General features: G+C 38.4%; 1 protein-coding gene across 1 annotated transcript; it reads right to left on the reverse strand.

Moving 5' to 3' along the window:
• Positions 1–276: 276 nt before the first annotated feature.
• LOC143625285 (uncharacterized) lies at positions 277–5,722 on the reverse strand. Its single transcript, XM_077095665.1, has 7 exons — positions 5,556–5,722; positions 4,391–4,489; positions 3,224–3,551; positions 3,014–3,142; positions 1,533–1,615; positions 444–549; positions 277–369 (listed from the first exon to the last, which is right to left on the reverse strand). The coding sequence occupies exons 1-7, from the start codon at positions 5,720–5,722 to the stop codon at positions 277–279; spliced, it is 1,005 nt and encodes a 334-aa protein (XP_076951780.1).
• Positions 5,723–26,529: the final 20,807 nt, after the last annotated feature.

A 26,529-nucleotide genomic window follows, 5' to 3' on the forward strand; every position in this document is an offset into this window, starting at 1 on the left:
TTTTTTAAGTAATCAGTTATTGATTTACGTAAATTTGACTATTTTTTAGCGAATCCTTATTTATTAGTTATTGATCAATCAAAAGAAATCAGAAAAAAAAATCACAAATTTCTCCCAAATGTTCACTTTTGCCTCGACCAACACTAGTCGCTAAACCTTCGCTTCGCTCTGAAATTGCGCCTAGGTGTGCGCCTCCGCTGCTTTTGATAACTATGAGCCCAGTTATTAAGCATTGATCAAAGTACATTTGACAAATATATATGTTATTCTCAAGCACTATTGGTAACACAAAGCTACTTTCCACTTCTCAAATTCCTGGCATCTCAACATGAACGCACTCGCATTTTGATGACCGCCACCTCCGTGTTTCTGTAATTATCATAAAAAACGTCACAAAACTCTCTTAACTTACTAATGAAATGAGTGATTGAAGAAGAACAAACCTGTGATATTGATGTCGTGTCTTCGTTGTCTACACTTCTAAGGCTTATTTTTAGAACTTGGTCATCCTTGAGCTCGGGTACTCTGTAGACTACCGCGCCTATGCCCCTATCCAAAAAATGGGGAAAAAACATTAAACAATTGTTTGACGTCGATTTGGGTTATATTTGATTTTCAGCGGTTCAAAATTAAAACTCTGCTTAGTAATGAATCATGAGCACAATTTGATGTCAATTTGCTTTTTAGTTTAAACTTTGTCATAAGATACCCCAACCAATTTAGTTTATTACACGAAAACATTTTTAAAAATTTTAAAAATAAATATATAAATTGGTTAAACGGTTCAACCCGAACAAGACCCGCTTAGCTAAACAGGTTCGACCCGAAATTGACCCGAGCATGTTCATACCAAACCTAAACCCGCGAATTTCATGTTAGGTTGATGTCTTGTTAGAAATTCACACTCCTAGAAAGAATTATAAAATTACTCATAGGGTACTCAAATGCATAGTTATTAAAAGCCCTCGCTTCTTGCGCCTAGGCCCATTTTTCAGTCGAGGCTCAATAAATGCGCTTCTTGCTCCTAAGTGAGCGCTCTGGCATTGTCTACGCCAGGAACATGAGAAGATAAAAGCCGAGCAAAAGAAACACAAAAGTGCTATTGAAACTTAGATCTAGGAGTGGTCAAAGGAATTACATTGAACATTTTGTTTTTCAAGTTTTAGAATTACGTTTGAATCTTGACTATTTTAGAACTTTTGGTACTAATTAGATGATATTATAAGATATGTAATAGCTTTTCTTTACTTTATTTGAAGAGTAGTACTATTTACATATACACAATATAATTTATTTTTTTAATTGAAGTGTGTTTTCTTTTCTCAGGCCCTCACTTTTTTTGCGCCTTGCGCCTAGGCCCCAGGCGAGGCCTATGCACCTTGAGTGCGCCTGGTGCATTTGATAACTATGCTCAAATGCCAATTACATTATCAAAACTTGAGAAGAAAGTGGTGGCGACCCGCACTGATTAGAACATATGTTGACCCGTTAACAAGACGCTCATCATGTACAAGGTTAGAAGTAATTCAAACCTTAAGTTCTGATTGCGGCTTTTTTCAGCTAACTGGTGGCCAAGTTCGCTCCTCAGATTAGACACAGAATCACCGTTAACAGCCTAATAACATCACAACAATATTAGAAAAGCAATAGAAATATCAGGAAATCAAAAGAGAAATTCAAGCACAGAATATATGAAATCACGATCGAACCTTCACATATAAAAAATAGAAAAAAAAAAAAAAGACGAAGAGAGTAAACTGCACGTTGGTTGGTGCATCACTCAATACATACATTCTTGCAGGTTGTGTCCATAAAATGAGCTCGCTACTAAACGCATCCTTTATTTGGAAACATGCAACCCATTGCGTGCTTTTCGGTAACTGACGTTTGTCTTTTAAAATGACAATTTTGCCCTTACACATAATGGACAGAAATGTGTAATTTACCCAATTTTTTTACTTTTATATTTCTTTTAACATTTTTTTCTTTTATTGTTCTTAATGTCTTTTATTTTTTAAGAAAAAAAACACCAAAATTTTATTAACTAATTAATCTAAGCAGTTAATGCGGAAAAATATCGGATATCGACCAAGGACTGATACTTGAGATATCGGGTATCGCGGTGAGATATCAGTGGGATATCGGTAAATTTAATATTGTGCAGAATTTAAATATATAGCACTTTAACACTAACAATTCAGTATACTCTCCTACTATTAACAAATTATCCTTTTGCAACTTTCAAAACACTAACAATTGTACCAAGTAGGAACTGACTGGGGTTGTTTGTTTACATCTGAAATGGAACCATTCAGAGGGAAACATCTGATTCATTCAGACTTCAGACTGTTTGGTTCAAGACAGAGAAGCATCTGAATAGTTAAAATTGGGTCTGAATCATTCAGACTCATGTCGTTGCTGAATGGGACAGAGGCTTATTCAGATCTGAATAAACCAAACAGCCCCTAATCATGTTCTAATTCTAGTCTAAATATCATTTGTCTATTTCTGGAGGGGTCAAGTGCAACTTATATTTCTATAAATAGGAATTAATAGCTAATAGGGAGAGGAGAGTAGGTTTTATGTTTAAAATGGCATTGCCATGGCTCTTGCATATGCGGTGAGAGAGGGCTAGGCCCGGGAATCTATTGTAACTTTTCTATACGTTTTCATTAATACTATTGCTCGGTTCTTGTTTGCCTTATTCTATTCTCTAATCTCAATTAACCACAATCATAATCTATCAAACCGTATCAGGCTTATTCATATCTAAATGGACCAAACAGCCCCTAATCAAAACACCAACACTAAACACTAAAAGTTGAAAATTAAGACTTGAAACACTGATATCGAGAATATCGGTCAATATCACCGATATTATCGGTGATATTGACCGATATTTCACATGAGGACCGATAACTGAGATACCACCGAGATTGACTACATAGTAATTAATAAACTTATTTATGTTAACAAAAATATACTTGTTTGAAGTATGAAACTGAAAACTTACAAGACAATGTGATCCATCATCAAGCACAATCTCATACGACTGATCAAGAACCTCGTTTATCAAAGCCTGCTTCTGTGATAAGCTACCAATACCTTGACCGATCACGTGTTCAGCATCTAAAGATAACAACTGCAGATAATTATTATTAAATAATATCATTGATTTTGTTTCTCAACAAAATCATATGTCGTAAGACCAAAAACCATTTACCTGCTGAAATAATGAGGGATTCAAAGTCACACTAAACTCAATGTTCAAATCTTTTAAACCGCTGCTGAAAGCTTTGCTATTGTGAAGACGCCATTTCCATAAATCTGCATCCTCGATGTATTCAAACAGCGTACGTGCGCGTTCAAACTTCTGAAGATGACTCAAATTATTTCCATTTGCAAGGGATGAGATTTTTTCTTTAAAATAATCATATGCGATTGTGGCCCCGCTCCTTCCCATATCAATCACCTTAGTCACATTCTCACTGTTAAACTCACCATCTTCAAGCGCTTTGAGAGCCGTTTTATGATGATCTAATATTATCACACTACACCAATCAAAATGATAACAATTTAACCCTTTTAGCTAATTCATCAATATGCTCCATGAACGGGTGTGCATGGGTCGGTTTTGGGTTTAAACCAAACCAACAACCAAGATTTCGGTTTTTGAAAACCGTTCGCTTTGGTTTTTCCACTTTCAGTTTTTTCGGTTTCGGTTTTGTCATTTGGGCTTTGGGCTAAAACCAAACCAAAATTCCATTATTGAGCTTTTTGAAAACCATTCGGTTTCGTTCTTTTCAGTTTTCGCTTTTGCAATTTGGGCTTCAAATTTTGGGCTCAAACCAAATAAAAAACCGGAATTACAGTTATTGAGTTTTTCAAAACTGTTCGGTCACGGTTTTCTCGTTTTTGCCATTTAATTGGCCTTCAAAGTTTGGGCAAAAAAGAAAACAAAATTTGCCCAAAATAGCGAATTTGGACCTTTGTGTTAATGGATAAATAATTAATTATTATACATACGGACTAAAATAATTAGGTTACACTATTTGTTAAATTCTTATAAATTACTAACATTCAAAAATAAATAAAAATCCATATTCAGTTCGTTTTATACGACTTAACCACATGCAAAACCGGAACCGAAGCAAAAGTTAGGTTTTCACAGAAACATAAAACCAAACTATTGGTTTCATTTGGGTTTGGTTATTTCGTTTCGGCCTTTCTTACTTCTAATCAGTTATTTCGGTTGCATGCACACTCTTATTTAAATGACCATGATTGCTCTTTGAAAAATAATGTTTCATCTATCAATTCTAGTTTGAGTTTTAAGGTTGTTGACTTGCTTATCGTTAAACATCAGTCTAAAGTATGAAAAGGAACGAACTGATCAACTTTGGGTGCGAGCTGCTGGACAAAACCAGGGGGTCCAACAAAGTCAAGAAGATACGCATCACCTATTTGATCCACAGGAAGCTCTTCAACTCTGAATAAAACATCATGGTTACTATTTGGATGTGTGTTTTGAACTTGATTATTTATGGATTTTCGATCAAATGCTATCAACTTGTCTTAGTTTCAAATTTAGTCATCAAAGTTTGGAAATCATCAAGAAAAAAGTTATATTTAGAGCATGTTTGGGATTGAGTTTGAAAAATGCTTATTGACTTATTGGTGTTTCCAAAAAGCCAATAAATTAAAATGTGTTTGGCAATCACAAAAAACTTTCTTATTTTAGCTTTTTGAAAGGGTTAAAAAACAGTTTTCCAAAAGTCCCAAATCCTGGCTTTTAAAATGGCTTTTTGAAAAAGCCAAAAAGCAATTTTCAAACTCAATCCCAAACATGCTCTTAGGGGGTGTTTGGGATTGCTTATTTTCATCAACTTATAACTTATTAACTTTTTGAAAAGTAATAAGGTGTTTGGGATTGCTTATATTGTGAGAGGAAAAGTTCCATAAGTTACACTTTTGTAACTTATTAACTTAATGAAAAGTTACAAGGAGGCAAAATAAGGAATCCCAAACACCCCCTTAGTGTAATATGGATAACAGCGGGATGCATACTTGATTGTAAAACCGTGTTTCATACATGTGGGTATCTGATTACTCATTACTTGTCCGGAGTCAGGTATACCTGTTATTTTGTTAAAACTTACCCGTAATGGGGTGTGCAAAAAAACCGTATACTTAACTGGAAAAAGCCGAACAGAATTGTGAATTCGGTTTTTGGTTCCAAATTCAGTTCCGTTCCTAACTGTGAGTTCGGTTTTTGATTCGGTTATCGGTTCGGCAAATCTTGCTTATTAATTCAGATAAGCGAACCAAATTCAATCGAATGAACCGAATAATAACCGGTTTAATCGGACAACTGAACCGAATAAATCCGATGAAATCAGTTCAATTATCGGTACCACAAATCTTGCTTATTCGAATAAACAAACGTTACAAACCGAATTCAGTTTTAAAAAAATTTGATTACCATGAAAACTAGAATATATAAAACTAAAAAGCTAGTGGATAAAGAGTGATCGAGAGAGATTAGTTTAGATTACTTGATTGGAGAATAAACAGTGTTGGGAAAGAAGAGAGGTTGAAGAGATGAAGAAGAAGAAGAAGAAGAAGCAGAGAAGAAGAGATGAGCTGCTAAGGCTGCAAAAGCACCATCAGGACATGGATAATGATACAACACTGCTGTTGTTTGCTTCAACCTCAACGACATTGTACAACTGTTAGTGTTTGTACATAGGTTTGACTTTTGAGTTTATATTGAAACAGATTCGGGCTTGAAAACGTTAACTTGATGGGTTTGACTCAATTTATATGTTTGGTACGGTTTTAAGGTTCGTGTCAAATTTTCAGGTTTGTATCGGATTCTACCCGTGAACATCGTCTGTTATTCGGTAAGTGGAAATCAGGTAAGGTGTTTAAAACGGGTACATTTTCGCCTATTAAGGCACACAAATTAAATTAGTGAAGAGGAGAGATGGTGTGTAAGTTAGCACTCAATCTTTACCTACTTAATCAACCATCATCTCTAACATTTATTTAAAAAAAAAAAAAAGAAATATCGTTTTATGGTACTTGGAGAGAAGTGTTGCCTATGATTAAGGTGTTTTAGGGTAGCTGTTGAAGAGCCCATATATGATGATTAAGTCTTTTGTATTAATTAGATTTTGTTCTCGTATGTGATATGTATGTTTTCGTTTAATTTGTTTATGTTTGGGCCCAAGTCCATCTTGTAAACAAGCCCGTTAGGCCTTTAAATGAATAGAAAGTATGAAGATATGTTTTCACTATAAATTATGCAAGCATGAACATGATACCAGCTCTTGAAAAACAATTCAAACTTTCTTACTTTCTCTCTCTACCTTATCTCTTCATAGTTTCTACTTTTAGTAAATAATCAAACACTAACAAGATCCAAGATCCTAGTGTTGTTAGTTTCCGCTAGCTAACAATACAGATTGATCCAAGAATAATTGTGAGATCCGGCATATAAGGACCTACAATAGGTATCAGCGCTTCGGCTCGACTAATTATGGTTCTTCGGTCACGACATTGGATTTTTGCTTTTGTTTAGGTGTTTCTCGAGTGTGTGTAAACAAACTAAGGGTTATTTTGGTTGTTTGAAGCTTCATACTTGTTAAAAAGGGTGTTTTTGTGAAGATTCGTGTTCAAACGTTATTTGCAAATTTGTATCATCAGGTACTCAATCGCAGCTGGGTCATTATCGCAATCGCATCTGGAATCGCACTCGCCTCCCTGATTGCATTCGCATCAAGCTCGCAATTGCATACCTGATCTCATTCGCATTAAACTCTCAATCGCATCCATCCGGAATTGCAACATTACTCATAATCACATTTTGACCAGAATCGCATTACTGTTCACCTCACAATTGCATCACTGTTCATTGCGATTGCGATTCCAAAGACTTAGAATTTTCAAAATTTTTCATTGATTTCAAACCGTTTTCTTAATCTTTTGAAGATGGCTTATGACTCTGAAATGTGCTAAAAGTTACTTGATGCTTGAAAATGAATCATGAACCTCTAACAACCCACCCCGACTCATAAGCTTTGAAAGCAACTTTGAAGATTGGAAGTGTAGGTTTAAGAACTTTGCTAAAACAAATGACTATAGGATGATAAGATTTATTGAAAATGGACCTCACAAGAATAGTTATAACAAATGGTGTTGAAGTTGATGTTCACGCCACAACTCTTACACAAGAAGATCTCCTAAAGATGCTTTCAGATCAAACAGCCTATGGTTATCTCAGCATGTGTTTAGCCATCCAGATCACTGAAAACATTAGAAAATGTACAACTGCAAAGCAACTTTGGGATGCCTTGGTTGAGAAGTTTGAAGAAAATTTGGACATGAGGGAAAGCAGGTTGACCCAAAAGTCGACACGATCAAAAGGGCGACTTTTGGCATGGATTGGAAAGGGTAAGATTGGGTGAGCCATGCTTTGTTGGCGATGGGAATAATCAATTGTGCATCTAAATCTCTTTGTGAAAAATTAAGATATTGAGCCAGTTGTAGGTTTTGACCTTTATGTAAAATTTAATTGCTGATTTTAAAGTTCCATGGTGAATATTATATGAATTATATAGAATCTAAGGATTTTTCTGATAGGTTTGACAGATCATAGATACTTCAAAAACGAGTCACATTACGAAGTAATTGCATAACAGTAATGGTACTTTATCAGGCCACATTACAAACTCATATAATATGTATAATCTCTCTAAGTTAGTGTGGTATCCATTGTTGGTTATCTATTGACATATCATGTGTTTTGATTTTCAACTTATATGCTTATGTACATTTCTATTTGACTTTGATAGCCAGGTTATTAAACACAATTGGGATACCAAAGGAATGTCAAGTAGCGTTTAGTGAGGTATTATTTGCTGGCTGCCTGACATGTGAACAACTGCTCTAATTTTTCTCAAAATAATTGATTTGTGCTTGCTTGATTAGTAATTGACAGTCAGGTTTTTACTGTTTTTGACCAATAAGCGAGACAGTGGAAACCGTAATCCATCTGCAAATGCACCGGCTAGTTCAAAAAGCGAAAGTGGTGTAGGACTTACTTGGTTTCACAAGGCGGGCTAATTGTTCGGGTGAGGTTCAGAACGGATTACAAGTTTGGCAACTTTAAACAGGTATACTTTTTAATATTTTATATTTCTTCAAAATTTTGTATCACAAGATATGTGGTAATTCACATCTTCATGCTCCTTAAAACACCAAAATATAAACAATATCTAATCTTTTAATTATATATCGACAGTTTAAGAGCATATTATTATATATTCTCCTTGGCGTCCCGTCCTCCCGTTCTAAAAGAGGTAACATCTTATGTAGGCACGTAAATGAACATAAACGTAGCATGTTTGTGTTTGTTCATTTAACTTAAACCTAACAAAGGTCGAACACGAACAATTGAACGAACAGAGTTTTATGTTCGTATTCATTTGGTGAGCGTGTTTTTGTTCATTTATGTTCGTTCATTATAGTATGAAGAATGTTTCACTGGCGTAAACGAACGAACATTATTAAACAAAGATAAACGAGCATAAGTGAGCTAAAATCGATTGAATGTAAATTTGAACAACAATATGTCGGGTCTGAAAAATTATTAAAGAAGATTAAATTGTAATGGACTAACGGGCCTTACAAATAGATGAATATATTAATGAACAAAAACGAATGAACTTAGTCAAACTTAAAATAACGAATGTAAATGAGTGACTTTAAATGAATGAACGTTAATGTTCACAAACATTACGTATGAACAAGACATGTGCTACGTCATTCTTTGCAATCCAAACAATCTTTTAGGGTTGGTTGCAAGGGTAAATGGGTCAAAGAAGGTATCTTTTATTCTTTTTTATCTACTTTTTGATAGTTTTAACTTGGTAACAAAAAAGTATGATTATAAGAAATAACAATCCACTAATGCTATTTCTTGAATCATCATATCTTACTAAATTGTTACGATGACCATTGATGACAGTTTGTGGAATGATACTTGAGGATTCTTTGTAAATATCCTCATAGTTTATTGGTTTTTTTCTTCTTAGTTTAATTTTTTTTAGTTTTCAACTGTCGTGTTTTGATGTATATATTAAGTTTAGAGAAACATGGACAGTTGGACACATAAAATAAGGCATTTAATATAACTGGTAGACCTTGAGGACCTAAAGAAAACCACTGGTATTTTATTCTTAAATCTTATTGATATATTACATACACTTAAAACACTTTATGTCTTTGATAAACTTTAAACATAATTTATTATTTTGCATGTTTTATTTGGCTGTCAATTTGAGCTATTTTATAATTTAATTTGATTCAAATGAACCCTCATGTAAAGTTCTGTTTATTATCGCATTTGTAAATTTTGATGTTTAACAAAATAAATGTGAGACATGCCTAATGTTATATATATATATATATAAAGGATATAATACAATAATCGTTTATCGTACATTACGTACGGGACACCCTCAGCCCTAGATTTCAAAAAACACACGGTGGCAAATTTGTAAATTATTTCAAATCGTTTCCATCCTAATTAACCATTGCGTCAATTCAACCGTCGTTACCGACGCCATTTGCAGACACACGCTTCAATTTGCTGATGAGTCTGAAGCTGCTATTAATGAACAGATCAAGTAGTTTTTGCACTTTTCGTTTATTAATTATTAATTATTCGTGTTTTAATTAGTTACGTGCTTAAATTTGAAAGTGAATTTAGAACGTACTAGGTGTTTGATGAACGTATTAGGAGAAATAAGGTTTAGTTATTATATTGTACGTATATATAATATCAAAACGTTTTACACATTATATTAGATATATTATAATACGTTTTAGCAAATTGACTATATCCCTTAAACGTTTTATCAAATTGACTATATATATCAAAACATTTTAACAAAATTGTTTAATACGTTCTGGTTTATTTGCTCATATATCAAAACGTTTTAATACTATTCAAAACGTTTTAATACGTTCTGGTTTGATAAAACGTTCTGGTTTATCTGGCTTATAAAATTGATTTTTTCTTATAAGTTTTGATAAAACGTTTTGATAATACATTTTAGTTCGAAATAAAATTGATGTCTTCTTATACGTTTTGATAAAGCGTTCTTTTAATATGTTTTGAATTAAAAAATAAAATTTATTTTTTTAATACGTTTTGATAAAACGCTCTGTTTTATTTACAGGTAATGAACATTTTTGATAACCGCCGTATAATAATTCAAAGAAATACTATTCGAAACATGATTAATTCAACTATAACGACATGCAAATTCAATTAGTTATGCCGATATGGGACGCTCGATTTTAGGGGTGGGTTATTGTACAATAATGAAGAATAGCGATTTGGGGAATTGAAAGACTAGATTTGGGGGAGTATACTTGTACGTTCTGGACGGAATTACCCTTTTGATAACCGCCATATATTATCGTATTAATATATCTAATAATTTAATCGTGTTGAATTGTATGTTCTGGATTATCGCGTACCTAATGTACGATAAGGTATTAGTGTACGTTAACCGCCCCCTATATATATTATATATATATAGGGGAGTGATAATTTGAGAACTATATTGAGTTTTAAGAACTTTAAGAATCAATTGTGACCACTCATTTAATTAAATCTTGGGTTTTTTGTGGTTGTGATTAAATGATATTATAATATTTAGAGATGAAAGAGAAAATATAGTATTATATATGAAAAGGGTATGATGGTAAAAATACTTGTAAGAAAAGATAAAAAACCTTAACATTATACTATTTTTCATTCTTTTTATTATCCTAACTTTTATTTATAGTTTGACCAAATTTTTAAATAATAAAAACAAGATATTTGTAAAAAATTAAAAAGAAAAAAAATATTCCGACATATATTTAAATCTTTTAAATACAAAAATACGTAAAAAAAACTATTACAACAACAAAAAAAACTAAAAACATTTGTACAAACATTTTTTTTCTTTTAACCAATCATTTCGAATAGCACATTGTTCATAAACCCCTCTTTTTTCTTTTTGAAATTGTTTTGCATGTTCTAAGTGATTCATTTTTTCCTATTTCCTCTCTATACATGTAGGGAATTACATACATAAATTCGTAACTTATCCAAAATACACAAGTAGATAACTTACCGAAGCTACACAAATTATACAATTTACCCAAGTTACACAAAATACAAAAATTATACAAATCACCCAAATTACATATACAGTAACTACATAAACTATATAACATGCCAAAACTGGACAATTTATACAATTTACTCAAGTTACACAAATTACAAAAACTACACAAATTATCCAAATAACATATACATCTACATCAATTACACAAATTACCCAGATCTAATTATTACCCTATCATGAGATACACAAATTACATATACTACACACCGTATATAAATTACGCTTACATAAATTACACAAAATACTCAAATTACCCAAATTACTGAAATTATGCAAGTCACAAAATACTTAAATTACCATTTTGTTTTACTTTTCATAAATTCCATAACATTCCTTTTTTCCTATAAAACATTAAAATAATATTTATGAAAGTATATGTAATTAACACAAGCTGGTTAGAAAGTTAAACATTTTTTACTTACAATTAAGTTAATTTATTAAATTAAAATGGGGTTGAATGTTTTGGTTTTTCGTGAAGAAATCAAAATTTGTATATACTAAAACCATATAAATTTTTTTTTCTTAAAATATGGATATTGATCGTTTTTAAATTATTCACGTTTCACGTTTTTATTTTCATTGATTCGTTTCTTTAAAAAAAGTTGACAACATCAACATTCTTGTAATAATTAAATAAAATCGTACTATATAATTATATATATCCAATTCAAAATACAAAGAAATCTTTGTAAAAGTCCTAACAAACAAATTTTATTTTATTTTTTCATATTTTACAATTTACATATCAACTACTTTGATTTAAAAAAATCTATGAATGAAATATATAAAAAATTTATGAATGAAATAAAGTAATCATTTTATATTAGAGAGAGAAACATAGATTTGACAAAGTAATAATTATAGATCGGGGAATATGATAAAATAGTTAATAGACCATAGTACCCTTTGGTTATTTTAATTTATAAACGGTATGGTTAAATATGGACCACATGCTCAGTTCTAAAGTTCTTACTACTGGGGTTGGTTCTTAAATGAAATCAGCCCTATATATATATATATATATATATATATATATATAAAGGGGACGGTTCAGTGGAGAAATCATATTAGTGTGAAAAGTGTAAGAAATGAATTATAACCGTTGATTAGATTTGATTTGTGGACTACATTGATTATGATATTATTGTAAATATTAGGTTTCTAATTTTAATGCTCTTTAATAAAATAGGGTAATCTTGTAATTTGTCACAGTCATCTAATTAATGATAATCCCCCCCATTTACAGCATCATTCACTAGTTTCCAATTTTAATGCTAGCGGAAGTTAATACTGACATATTAATATATTATTTATTTTATCCACTTATTCTATATTCATCATCACTGATCACTTGGTAATCAAAATTAGGTTTTTATTTTATATTTTACGTAACTTTTTTACTTGATTTATTATAAGTGGCAATTAACAAAAATTAATTGCTATTTACGTCCTACATAGAATGTTTATATCCTACACAACATATTTACATACTGTATATTTACACAACATTAACCCTACACAACCTACATAATATATTAATATAATGCACAACATATTTACACACTATATATCCATACAACATTCAATCATACAAGACTTACACAATATATTTACATCCTACTCAACATTTGAAAAGTTGTGTAGGATTGAATGGTGTGTGAATACAAAGTTTGTACATATGTTATGCATGATGTAAATTTTATTGTGTGGGTTGTGTAATGTTGAATGTTGTGTAAATATATAGTGTGTAAATATGTTGTGTAGGATATAAATATATGGTTTCATAATTTTTTGACATTTAGAAAGTTACTGAAATTTGTATAATAATATAGATACAATGTGTCGTTGACGTCAAATATGTGCATGCCAAAGAGTTTGTTTGGTAATTATGTTTACAGTGTAGGATAATTTTGGTTACTATATAGGGCACGTAGTATAAAATCCTTTAGTGACTAGGGTGTGTAGGATATTATTGTTAATGATTTAATGTGTACGATGTGTAGGATAAATATGTTTACTTTGTATGGTCTGTACATTTAAATTGGTGTAGACAAATATGTTTATTGTGTAGGGTCCGCTGAATAAATATGTTTATTTTGCTTGATAAATTACTTTTCTATCTGTTTTGGGTGTGTAAGATAAATAAGTTCACATGTGATGGTATGTAGGATAAATATTTTGCAGTTTTTAGATATATGCTATCGAGTTATAACGATAAGAATGCAGACCAATCCCCTGTTAAGAAAAAATTTTTAGAGAGAATTGTTATAAATTTGATCTCTTATAGGCGATATATCTTATATGCTATGTAGTAATTATAATGTATGTACAAATTTATGACTGTGATATTCAAAATAATTCTTGTGAATTCAGAATGATTTTATTTTGGTTATCGAAATCATACGGGATGTAAAGATAATTATGTTTACTTTGCAATTTTTGTTTTGTATATTATAACTTTCATTTCGGAAAATCCAGAAGATTGAGAGTAATGATAAAGGTTGAAAAAACCTCACTTGATTTGCTAACAAAATAATCATCTTTGAATTAAATAACAATATTGAAGAAACACTAAGTGACCCGGTGCAGATTATAGATAATCTGGGGGTTAAGTAATGTTTCCCACGAGAATGAGGTCCAACAGAGACGGTTGTTCTTCAGGGGACCTGCAAAACAAACACCGTAAGCTCGTCACTGAGAAGGGGGGGTTCCTCCTTGTGACCACCCTCCGGCGTGAGAATCAGACTAGGTTGCTCTGAATATAAGTGTATATTAAGAGATTGCTAGATAACAGGATAGCAGATGGATCTTACCATTCCAAGATGTTGGAGTATTTATAGCCGAAGGTAGGTTTCCTAGAAGGTACAGCCGGCTGAATAGTATTCCTGTTCTACCAACAGTGGACTATGCACAGGCCATACTGGTTGGTGGATAGGTTACGGCCAACAGTAACTATGTCGGCTGCACTATTCCTCCAACTGTAGATTATGCACGTCCTACCTACTGTAGATTATACGCAGGCCATGCTGGTTGGTGAATAGGTTACGGCCAACAGTAACACTATTTCACCAACTGTAGGCTGCGCACGCCCTGCAGTAAGGGTTGGTGAGTAGGCAGCGGCTAATAGTGACAAACAGTACTAGAGGGTGCTCCTCCTCGTACTGTTGTCGGTGAGCTGTCACCCTGTGATTGGCTCATGGGCTGTTCTGGTCAGATTGTCTGTCCTATCCATACCTTGGTAGGTATAGTACAGATCTTTCAGAATCATACGGACTGGCTCACTTTGGCGGGATTGTTCCCGCCTTGCTCATTCCTTCATGTGACTACTGAAGTATCTATTGTCTTGTGCGTGTAGCCCTGCTGTCTGCGGGTAGCCTTCCCTGATGGCTTGTATCCGCAACTGCGGGAACAGGCGGGGTACTTCACCATTGGGAGGCTTTCCCTGCGTGTACAGCTTGCGTACTGCGCGTAAGGTTCTCTGAGCATGGTGGGTCCTGCGGAAGCAGATGGCCTTTGCGCAGACGTCCCTGTTCAAGGTGAGTCTTGCGGGACCAACTGGGCTCTGCTGGGACCTACCTCTTCAAGTCCCCCCAGTCCAATGTTCTTCTCATGAATGTTTAATAAAGTGAGGTGAACTTTTGGACTTTGAGCAAGGGGTTTTGAAAAGGGTTTTTAGTTTTAAGGTTCTCCGTGGGGATTCTTCCCGCGGGTTTCCTAATGTCACTTGCAAAAATTCCCGATTTTTTTGCTTGATCTTTGGGTATGATGCGGGTAGGTATGTAACCTTCTCGCAAGGCAGGAGCGTTGAGTCTTACTTGTATATAGTCTCCATGAGGTTCTGGTGGTTTTCAACATAGTGATCAATTATGCTAAGACCACCAATTCCATTACGGAGTTTCAAACAATATAATTCTCGACGTTCCCGTTATGCGGGGATATTATTCCTCTATCCGCAAGCATTCCTAGAAGATCCTTCTTGGTTTCAATTCTCTGTGGGTGCTAGGTATGTGAAGGGTTTTGCCTTAACACTGTACCCGCACCTGTCTTATAGTTACTTGATTGCCAAGGTATTCTTGGCTTCAATTCCCTGCGGGTGCTAGGTATGTGAAGGGTTTTGCCTTAACACTGTACCCGCATCCGGCTTATGGTTACTTGGTTGCCAAGATTTTCTTGGTTTCAATTCCCTGCAGGTGCTAGGTATGTGAAGGGTTTTGCCTTAACACTGTACCTGCATCTGTCTTACGGTTACTTGTTTGCCAAGGTAAGGGGTGTTTTCCCGCTTACTTTTGAATCTTTTTTGAATTTTGAATTTCAAAATTCGAAGAGTTGGTAGAAAGATAGGAACAGTCCAAACGTCTGAAACGTCGTGCGACGGTTTCTTCTGACTGTGTCAGGACGTGCAGGAAGTTATGGTGACGTGACATTATATGGTCATTCCAGACGCTTTTTTAGGCGCGTGGGCGCGATTTTTCGGGCGCGTGGCCGCGAAATTACTGGCACACGTCCTGTCAACAGCTGTTGCCAGCCTGCTTTTTGCCACGTGTCATAGTTTCATTGCACCTTCGATTTCTCTCTCCTCCGCATTAAATTCATCGCATTAATTGCGATTAGTATATAAAGGGGGAGAGGGCTGTTTGCAATCCACACTTTCACCCTTCTCTTCTTCTTCTTTAGCGATTTCCGGCAAATACTCCCCTTTTCAGGCAAGCATTTTCCCGAAATCGCTTTCTTTTTTCTGCACAATGTCTTCTCGTGATCTTGAGTCTTCGGCCGATGACAAGAGTACTGCTGGTGAGTGCCAGTGTGCTCTGCCCGGCGATCAGTACCGGTACATTGTTAGGAAGTTCATGCTCGATCCTTTCGAGCCTGAGTTTCCTGAACCCCATCAGACCGTGTACGATGCCCCCAGAGGCAAGATCGGGGTTTATGCAGCATTCTTTGTCTATGGGAATCTTAGGTTCCCGTTGACAAAGTTTGTTTACCGTGTCCTTGAGAGGCACGGTGTTCATCTGACCGAGTTGCACCCCATGGCGATCGCCAAGATTCGCCATTTCGAGTGGGTGTGCCGGATTTTGGGCTTTGAGCCCCATGTTGACCGCCTGATGACCTTCTACACTTGGAGGTGCATCCAGGGGTGGTATACACTGACAACCCGTATCAAGGGTTTGAAGATTTGTGAAACCTCGCGCAGTCTCCGTTCGTGGAAGCGGGAGTTCTTCTACATTTCTGCCCGCGCCATCCCCATCGCCATGAAGTTTAAAAATGGCCAAGCAATTCCGAGCCTTCACGCCACCAACTACCAGGAGGCGGAATGGTTCTCGAGGATATCCCGGGTCCAATCTCCGGTTTTCCGGTTTCCAGAGTCCGGGATGGTGATGTTGGGGATGAGCCGAGTGTGGAAAGAGGCTGACGCGCAAAAGGTTCCGATCGTCCTCGAATACGGTTCGAACTCTATCCCTTACGGTATGCTCCGTTTCTTTTTGCTTATACGAGTTTATCTTCTAACTGTTTATTTTCTTTCAGAGGGGAACAACTTGGAGTCGCTCCTGTACCCGCGGGAAGCTGACGGTCCCGCGCGGATGGGTACTCGTGCTCTAGACGAGAACGAGTTGCCCATCCTGGAACAAATGGCGGATCGGTTTGTGGAGGTCTATCCGCCGGGCCAAGAGATCCTGAGCCACCGGCGGCCAGGTAAGGCGATATTCTATCCTCAACCCCTCAATGCTGTACCCGCTGCTGGAATTCCTTACATCCTGTCTTCTTCTGAGGAATCCGCAGATGGTTCTCCGCTGGTGCGGAAGAAGAAGGCTGCCGGCGGGAAAGGGAAGGAGAAGGTGGCCTCCACAGCTGATCCGGTGGTTCTATCTGACACCGAGTCAGATAGTGAAGAGGTGGCGGGGAACCCCGATGGTGAGAAGACCACTGCTCCGGAGGCTACGACTGTTACCTCCGGAGAACCGACGACGACGGTGACCGGCATCAAGAGACCGGCTCCATCGGGTTCATCCCCGCCCGTCCGTACGTTCAGGCTCAAGAAAACCCGTAAGTACAAACATCCTTATCTTTGTAGATTTATCATACTTCATAAATATATTGCTAATACACTTGTCTTCTTTCTGCAGGCGTGGATGTTGACGCATTCCAGGGTGGAGCGCAGGGGAGTACCTCTCCGCCAATGACGGTAGGCTCGGTCAGCCTACCTGAGGCGTCGACCCAGGCACCTGCGCCTGCTTCCGCTGGTCCAGTTGCTCAATCCTTTGAGCCAACTGTTCCAGCCGAGATGACGTCACCGCCGGCGGTGAGTGCGATTTTTACAGCATCCTTCACCGAGCCGGCGGTTACCGTTGCTGCTGGCTCCTCGGCGGCGTCCGCGGCGGACACCATGCCTCCGCCATCGACTGCGGCGGAAACCATGCCGCCTCCGCCATCGGTCTCGACGGCTGGACCTTCAGGTACGCGCGGGGCTTCTCGCCGATCTTTGTTACCTTCCCATCTGCCTGACCTTTTGGATGGATTTCCCTTAGGTTCAGGTGATGGGTTCGGTGGCTATCGGCCTGTGATCGACCCTACAGGTGCGTAGGGTTCTTTTGGCCTTTATGCAATTTTTATCATCTTTTCCTAACTGCTTGTTTCTTTTGCAGTGTCGGATTCCAATGAAGTGTATGTTCCAAGATGGAACATTCGCCGAGGAACAACCCTTCGCACACCTGTGGAGTGCGTGGACTGGGCTCGCCACGCTGCTCCCCATGGTGCGTTGGGGGAAGCCATGGTTAGCTACCAGGAGGGTAGGCTAACCAACGAGCTTCGGGTTCTCCTGGCCCGGATGCAGCCACGCGTCGAGCTGCTTTGTCGTGAAAACGACAAGTTGAAAGCAGCTCGCGTTAAAGAAGTATCTCAGGCTGAAGGTTCCTGGACGTGGATCGTATACGGGAAATCTCTAACAACGCAGGTGCGGAATCCCTGCGTATATAGATACGAGCGTAGATATTGTATAGATTGAATACACGAACAATGAACACGAGCTATAAGGTAAACACGTTATATTGAATAACCAAACCCGTGACAGTAGGTCACTGTTACAGAGAACAAAACGAAACAAAACGTAAAACCAAAACCCTAACCTACGTTCTCTGCTGAAACGTTCTATTTAAACACGGATCAGCAAGTTCGCCATAGCGAACTTGCTGATAACTTCGCTAGTTTACAAAACAAACCATAAACAAACCATTAACTATATTACAGACTCGATAACAAATACTAGACTATGAACTACTGACAAACATGTACCAACAGACTCCCCCTTGGCAGTAGCTTCATATCTTGATCTCTGAGTCTTGTAATCTTGCACTTTCACGCGTGCGCCCCTTCTCTCACACAAACCGACACAACTCCTTGATATTTCCTCGCTTGATCCTTCCAAGCAGGAATGTAGAAGATCTTCTTGTTGTTCAGCACTTCCAGATCAGCCTGCGATAGATTAACAAGATGCATCGGGTCATAAACCCGAAGTACTTCTTGTTCGTCCTCATCTTCCATAACCGCCTCAGCTGTCTCGCAATCCACATACCACCATTTCAGATCTTTCAGTACATTTTGAGGCATAGTTTTCATGGGTACCTCCTTGATACATCGGACTGGTTTGTACTTCATCACCATCCACGGTTTACCATCTGCTCTCATACCTCTTTCTGTATCCTTCACTAATTTTCCCTTTTGTGGCTTTAGCAACTCGAACTTCTTTTCTTTTACTCCTTCTTTCCACATTATCTTCTCAATCATTCTAGCCATATTGTCGTTGCTTCTGTTTATCAGGCCCAACCTGGCCAAGTCCTTTACTTCGCATTCAGGCAATGTGTTGAACGATCTCAACATTCTCTTGAAATATTGAACGCCATCATAACGCTTCACCACAAACAACTTGAGCTGTTCATCATAAATCCAACAAATAATCCCCTTTTTCGCCTCTGCATACCCTTTAATGTTGTAGCTCTTTCTGAACATGGTTGGAACAGCAGGCTTCTTGGTCTTGACAAACCAATGAGCATATTCTTCCTTCCATCTAGGCTGCTCTTCCCACACCATCTCATCTACCACATTCTTATCCCCAAAATCTGCTCTTTCAACAGCTGGAATCTCATGTTCCACTGCATCATCCACGATCTCTCCTTCTTCCAACACATTTACCACATCAATCTTTTCTCCAATCCTTTCTATCTCCTCCACGGGCAACACGTCATCATCATTCACACAGTCATCATCCTCCTCCTCATCTAAGTCCTTCAAAGCATCGATGACATCTTCAACATCAGCATCGTCATCAACATCCACAACATCATCACCCGCTGCATCAGTTGACTCCCCCTCAGTTGTGGAAGCCCCAAGAGCCTGAGAGGTTCTTGGCAGCTCACCACCTGCACCCGAAGGTGCATTGGGATCATCGTCATGATCTTGTCGTCTCTTTGTTCTCAACTCATCGCCCCTGCAAGTCGTCTCCCCCTGAGATGCCAAGAATTCCTTGAAGGCATCGATAACTCGTCCGTGTTCTACCAGGAGGGCGGCTTGGATTTGATTGGCTTCCACTAGGCGTTCAATGGTCTTCGATTGTTCAGTAACAATACGCTCCAGCGAAGCAATCCGTTCAGAGTCTGAAGCAGGCGATGGAGTTGGTGGAACCTCAGTAGCAGAAGTGACCGCAGGTGGTACCCTAGGTAACCCTGCAGTTGTTGTAATTGTTGATTCGACGAAGCGTGCAACTACCACCGGGGGATCAACCAGTTGGGGTGGTAGCGACACAACTACTGGTGCCGACGCCTCGACCGCAGTAACCTGTGCAGTAGTAGGCAATAGAGACATACCTGACAAGGCAGGCGGAGCAAATCGTACGTACCTTGAAGTCTCCCCCGCTCCAGTGGCCATACCTTGTCGTTCTCGACGTGAGCGTCTCAGCACAACTTGGACTGCCTCTTCCTCATCTTCATCATTTTCATCCTCATCCACAGCCCTCGGCCGCTTACCCGTTGTCCTCTCCCGAGTCACCAACAACCGTCTGGCCTCAGCAAATGTTTCATCCAGCTCGGTTTCAGCTACCGAAGTAGCCGCTGAGGTAGTACCCAAATACTGATTACCCGAGAGATCCATATCGAACAGACCGTGTCCACTGAAAGCAGCATCCAGATCAATGTTTTCAGCAGTAGACACAGCCTGCGATGAAGTAGCTGGCACAGCAGCAGAAGTGACAACAGGCGCAGCAGATACAGCAGGAGGTGCTGCCGCCTGATGTTGTTGTGGATCCCTGAACTCATCCCCGCCTGCATGGACATACTCTGGGTTAATTAGATACCCGAAAAGAGGAGTATGCCTGGGACGACGCTCAGGGTTGCTCCGTGTGCTTGACGTCCTGCACTGAGCGAAGATACGCTTGGATACACCCTCAACGTATCGGATTGGGCGCCGTTGCGGTAGAGACGGAGCAATGTGATTGATAATCATCTGCAAGAAGCGCGGATACATAGTGAATCGCTCGCGCGCCGCAGCCCGTATTTGGCGATCAATCTCATAGAATATCATCTGACTAAATGAGTATCTGCGATTATAAGTCAGCGCAAGCATAGCCGATTGCATCGTCGCCCCCATTCCGTCTGTCCCCGCCTTCCTGCCGGACATGCAAACAATCAACACATGCATCAAGAACCGCCATTGGTCCAGCAGAAAGCCTTTCCTCCTTTGTGAGTCCCCCAGTGGACCCGAATAGCCCATTCTCAAATATGCTCCATCACGGAAAGGAGCTGTGAATTCCGTAGGGTCATCTCTGGTTTCTGCACCGAATTGCAGAGCCAACCGTATATCCTCAGAAGAGAATTGTATGTTTTGGCCATTTACGGTTGCTCTAATCACCGAAGGCTCAGCCCTGCAATCAAGGTAAGCTGTCTCCCAGAAGTCCTCAATGTTTGGTAGGGAGATGGGCAATGTTGTCGTTATAGCATGAAATATCCTTGATCGCTGGAGAAATGTGATAATCTCCCTGAAATCATCTAAGCCTCGTGCATCCGGATCTAAGGTGATATATTGGTTGTGGGATGGAAAGAATTGTCGTCGTTGGTCATTACCGTCATTACCACCAGTTCCTCCAACAGCAGCCATATCTGCACAAAACAAATCAAGTTAGAACCGTTTAAAACCGAAATCACAAGCTCGCGGTTTACTAAGTGCGAAGTTGTGAGGTAACCAGTACAGGCGATGTTAAGGATGAGGCGAAGTTGGAGACAACTTCGCTTCGTCCTTAAGTTCGTCTGAAAACTGATAAGGCATTGGAAATAGGCGAAGTTAAATTCTTGGCGAAGTTACGGTTAACATCGCCACTGGCGAACTTAAGCCGAGGGCGAAGTTGGGGACAACTTCGCCATTGGCGAACTTCAGCCACTGGCGAAGTTGATGATAACTTCGCCAAAACCTTAACTTCGCCAGAACCAGAACCAGCGACTGTTGAGATTCAATCGATTTTGTCCGATGGTTTTCGGACAAAATCGATGATTTATAAGTGAAGAACAACGTATTTCAAAGGATTTGAGACGTAAGGCTCGTCCATGAGCACGTAACAAAGGGTCGGAAAAACTTGGTTTTGAAAAACCGACGATCCGAGGTCTCGAACCGGGTAAACTATTACGAACGAGAGAGGTAAGACGCAAGAGATAACACATACCACACGAATAATAGTAACAAGAAACACAAGATCGAAAAGACGATTGAGTATAAAGATTGCCGTAGGGTTTAGTGAATATATGTTCGCCGGAAGATAACAAATGAGCACAGTGACATAACGTATATAGGGCGGAGTTGTGTCTGGCGAAGTTACGATTAACTTCGCCATGGCGAAGTTAAGCACAACTTCGCCAAATTCAACAACTTCGCCAAATTCAACAACTTCGCCAGTACCTTCAAAATCAGCCCTTTAAGTTTGAAAAATCTGTCATTTAACCTTGAAAACTTCCAAAAAGAGTTATAACTAAAATGATTATGTCCAAGTAACCAATAATAATAATAATAAAATAATAAAAATAAAATAACTACGTAACAGAAAATACTTATATAATTTTAACGAAATAAGGGATCAAATTTCAGTCTAGTCAGGGACCACTACGTTTTTGAAAAGATCCGAACAGGAATCATACTAGCTATGTGACTGTCACTTGGATCCGTGTTTGGCTGTATTATGACATAGAGAGACAGGTTGTAAGCATGTAATAACTTAAATGGTTATCATTGTTTCTGTGATACGGATTAAGGTTCAGTTAAGCTCAAAAATTTAAGATGGCAACAACTCAGAGGTAATGATGACTTCTATCTATTCTCAAAGCGTATTTGGCTATACCCACGTCACCCCGAATTGACTTCGACCCGTAGTGTCTGATTAACTTGTAGATACTTGTTGTCTGCTTCCCGTTTTCTTCTTACTCCAAACTTGAGAAATCTTGAGAAGTCTCGGTTCTCGTCTTGATTGTCACTATTTCTCATAAGTACAAAAATGATACATGAATAAAATTTTTTTTTTTTTTTTTTTTTTTTTTTTTTTTTTTTTTTTTTTTTTTTTTTTGAATCAACATCAGTATTTACATCGGAGTACTAAACTACTGCAAGTCCCGAATCTGGATCACTGCAGTGTCTTGAGATGCTTTCTTTACGGGAATCAGAACACTCACGGGCTCGTGTATGACTGGGTAGTCGCCTTTCTGCCTATCATTCGAAAAGATATGTATGAAGCCATGCAAAACTCTTAAGGAGTTTCCACATAAATTCGAGTAAATTTAAGTTAGTATCACATACACTTTTACGCACCATTAAAATCACCATGACATACAATGACTGTTCTAAAGCCTTTTAAGCCTAATAACTTCACTAGCTAAGCACACACAATCAGTATATCTATCATTTTCCAAGGTTGGATCAATTTTCTGTTAAACATAGCAAAGAACTTCTTACGAAGTAATAGACTTGAAAAGTAATTTCATTTCCCAAAAAAAATTTTGACTTCAATTGCCCCAATCATGTCAAAGTCATCAGGTAAACGGCTATCCTGAAGATCCTTGGATCAACTGGACCGACCACATACAAGTATGTGTCCTTCTTACTAAGAATGACCGACTAATTTTCAGCAACTGAAAGAAAACATGTCAAGACTGCCCCAGTTACTTTCAGTCTTCCGGTTAATGGCTATCCTCATCTCCTAAATCGAAAACAAGGACCAAAACATATCCGAGGAGATGTCCATCAAACTGAGATAACCGACTAATTTTAAGCAATAAAGACATTTTTTTTTTTTTTTTTTTTTTTTTTTTTTTTTTTTTTTTTTTTTTTAAGGTAGAACATGGTTACTCGGGATTGACCATCCCGTTAAGCTCAATCAGGTTAAGAAATCTTGATTTATCAAAAGCTTTTGTGAACAAGTCAGCAAGATTTTCAAGAGTATCAACTTTTTCGATCTTTATGAGTCTCTTCTCAGCACAATCCCGTATGAAGTGATGACGAATGTCAATATGCTTTGTTTTACTATGCTTCACGGGATTGTTAATGACTGAGATTGCGGCAGTGTTATCAATTAAAATGGGAGAGAGTAGAAAATTCAAACCGTAGTCGCGCAATTGTTGCTGAATCCATAAAACCTGGGAGCAGCAGTTGGATGCTGCCATGTATTCAGCTTCACATGTTGAAATTGCAACCGATGTTTGTTTCTTGCACTGCCATGAAACTAATCTTCCTCCAAGAAATTGGCAGCCTCCCGTTGTTGACTTCCGACTCTGATTACAACCACCATAGTCAGAATCCGAGTATGCTATCAGTTCAAAGTCTCCACCTTTCGGGTACCACAACCCTAGTTTCGGCTTGCCTTTGAGGTACCGCAAGATCCTCTTCACACCTTTCATGTGAGATTCCTTTGGGTTTGCCTGGAAACGAGCACAAAGACAAACAGCAAACATAATATCAGGTCTAGAAGCAGTTAAATACATCAAAGAACCTATTATCGCCCGATATTGAGTAGGGTCCACATCCGCGTCACCGTCTGATTCAGTTCCCAGTTTGTGATTGACGCAGATTGGTGTGTCAAATGGAGAACTGTCCCCCATCTTGAATCTTTCCAGCACATCATGAACATATTTCGTTTGATGAATGAACATACCATCCTTCCTTTGATCCACCTGCAAACCTAAAAAGAAAGTTAGTTCACCCATTGCACTCATCTCGAATCGTTTCTTCATGACGTCCTCAAAATCCTGACACATGGATACTCTTGTGGCTGCAAAAATTATGTCATCCACGTAGACTTGAACCAGCAGGAAGTCACATCCATCTCTCTTTACAAAAAGCGTGCTGTCTATCAACCCCCTCTCGAAACCATTTTCCAGCAAGTAATCAGATAAAGTTGAATACCAGGCCCGAGGAGCCTGATGTAACCCATATAATGCCTTGCTCAACCTGTATACGTGATCAGGAAAGTCCGGGTCTGGAAAACCCGGAGGTTGCTCAACATACACAACCTCATCAACTTTCCCGTTAAGGAACGCACTCTTAACATCCAACTGAAAAACCTTCATCTTCTTAAAAGCAGCAAATGCCAAAAACAGTCGAATTGCTTCTAACCGGGCAACAGGAGCGAAAACTTCATTGTAATCAATACCCTCTTGTTGATTGAAACCTTTAACCACCAGCCTCGCCTTATTACGCACGACTATTCCCTTATCATCTCTCTTGCATTTGAACACCCATTTTGTGCCTATAGCATGCACATGCTTTGGTTTTTCAACCAAAGTCCACACTTCCATCTTCTTGAACTGAGCCAACTCTTCCTGCATGGCATCGACCCACGAGCTGTCCTTTAAAGCCATTTGATAATTTTTTGGTTCAATTTGGCTTATAAAGCAGGAGTACAAACATTCATTCAGTATACCTGTGTCTCTTATGCTGGTATAGACACAGGTGTTCTCGGTCAAACTACTTCTGGTTTGTACACCGGAGGACACATCACCTATAACATTCTCCAGTGGGTGATTCTTGTGAATTCTCGTGGTCGGTACAGCACCGACATGCAGATTGTCTTCTAAGTTTGAAGAGAGCTCATCTATTGTTGTTTCAGGCTGAGAGTGAAACGGATTAATGAATTCGTCTTCAGTTGAGGCCGCAGGGGTATTGAAAGGGTTTGATGTGGAAGGTTGAGATGTTTCAGTCATCTGATGGTGCAGTAAATTCTCTTCCTCATCAAAAATCATCTTCGTCGCAGTAGTTTCTTCCACTTCAGAAATCTCCAGATCAGGCACGTTAAACGACTTAAAAAGTTTAACATAGTCAAAGAGCTCCGCCGGTCCATTGCTTGGTTTTGGCGGTTGGTAACTAGTAATGTCAGTGTTACAGACCACCTCCACCTTGCAAGTGGAAGTATTGAAGATCCGTCTGTTGGGGGTCCCAACAACGTAACCAACGAGGATTCCCTCATCAGCTACTTCCCCAAATTTCGAGTTAGGCTTCAAAATCGAACAAGGAGACCCAAATGGCTCAAGACCGCACAAGTTGGGCTTCCTTCCTTGCATAAGCTCATAACACGTTTTTCCAAGCTTCTTAACCGTTAACACCCGATTCAGAACATAGCAGGCTGTAGCCACCGCTTCAGCCCAGAACATCACAGGAAGTTTTGAGTCAGCCAGCATAGTTCTGGCTCCTTCTATCAACGTTCGGTTCTTCCTTTCAGCCACTCCATTCTGTTGTGGAGTATACGGAGCGCTGAATTGATGCTCAATGCCCTTCTGAAGACAGAAGATTTCCATTTCAAAATTTTTGAACTCCGTCCCATTGTCACTTCTGATGTACTTAACTGATTTGCTCATGATATTCTCAACTTTTGTAATTAGATTCTTTACCATCTGAGCAGTCTCATCTTTAGTTTTCAGAAAGTATACCCACGAGTATCGCGAGTAATCATCAGTTATCACCAAGCAGTAGGAAGTACCGCCAAGACTTTGTACATTCACTGGACCGAAGAGATCCATATGAAGTAACTCTAGAGTACCACCTATTGAATTAATCTTCTTGGTGAGATGGCTTTTCTTATGTTGTTTTCCTTTCTTGCATGCAATACATTTATCTTCAAAGTTGAAATTTTTTAAAGGAACACCAATCACAAGCCCATTTCTGACAAGGTAGTTCATCTTCCGAAGATGAATATGTCCCATCCTCCTGTGCCACAGCTCCGATTCAGATTCGCTAGCTTTTGTCAGTAAACATGATTCTCCAGTTA

This window comes from Bidens hawaiensis, unplaced genomic scaffold, assembly GCF_021521415.1.
Source record: "Bidens hawaiensis isolate Kalapana, Puna unplaced genomic scaffold, B.hawaiensis_p1.1 tig00004101_1, whole genome shotgun sequence".
In the NCBI taxonomy this organism is placed as follows: Eukaryota; Viridiplantae; Streptophyta; class Magnoliopsida; order Asterales; family Asteraceae; genus Bidens; species Bidens hawaiensis.

Excerpts from the sequence above, each read along its gene's own strand:
- LOC143625285 (XM_077095665.1), bottom strand. The coding sequence starts at position 5,722 with ATGTCGTTGAGGTTGAAGCAAACAACAGCAGTGTTGTATCATTATCCA. Across the intron at positions 3,552-4,390 it reads CTCGCACCCAAAGTTGATCA|TGTGATAATATTAGATCATC; the intron begins GTTCGTTCCTTT and ends TGATTGGTGTAG. Across the intron at positions 1,616-3,013 it reads ATGATGGATCACATTGTCTT|GCTGTTAACGGTGATTCTGT; the intron begins GTAAGTTTTCAG and ends TGATGTTATTAG.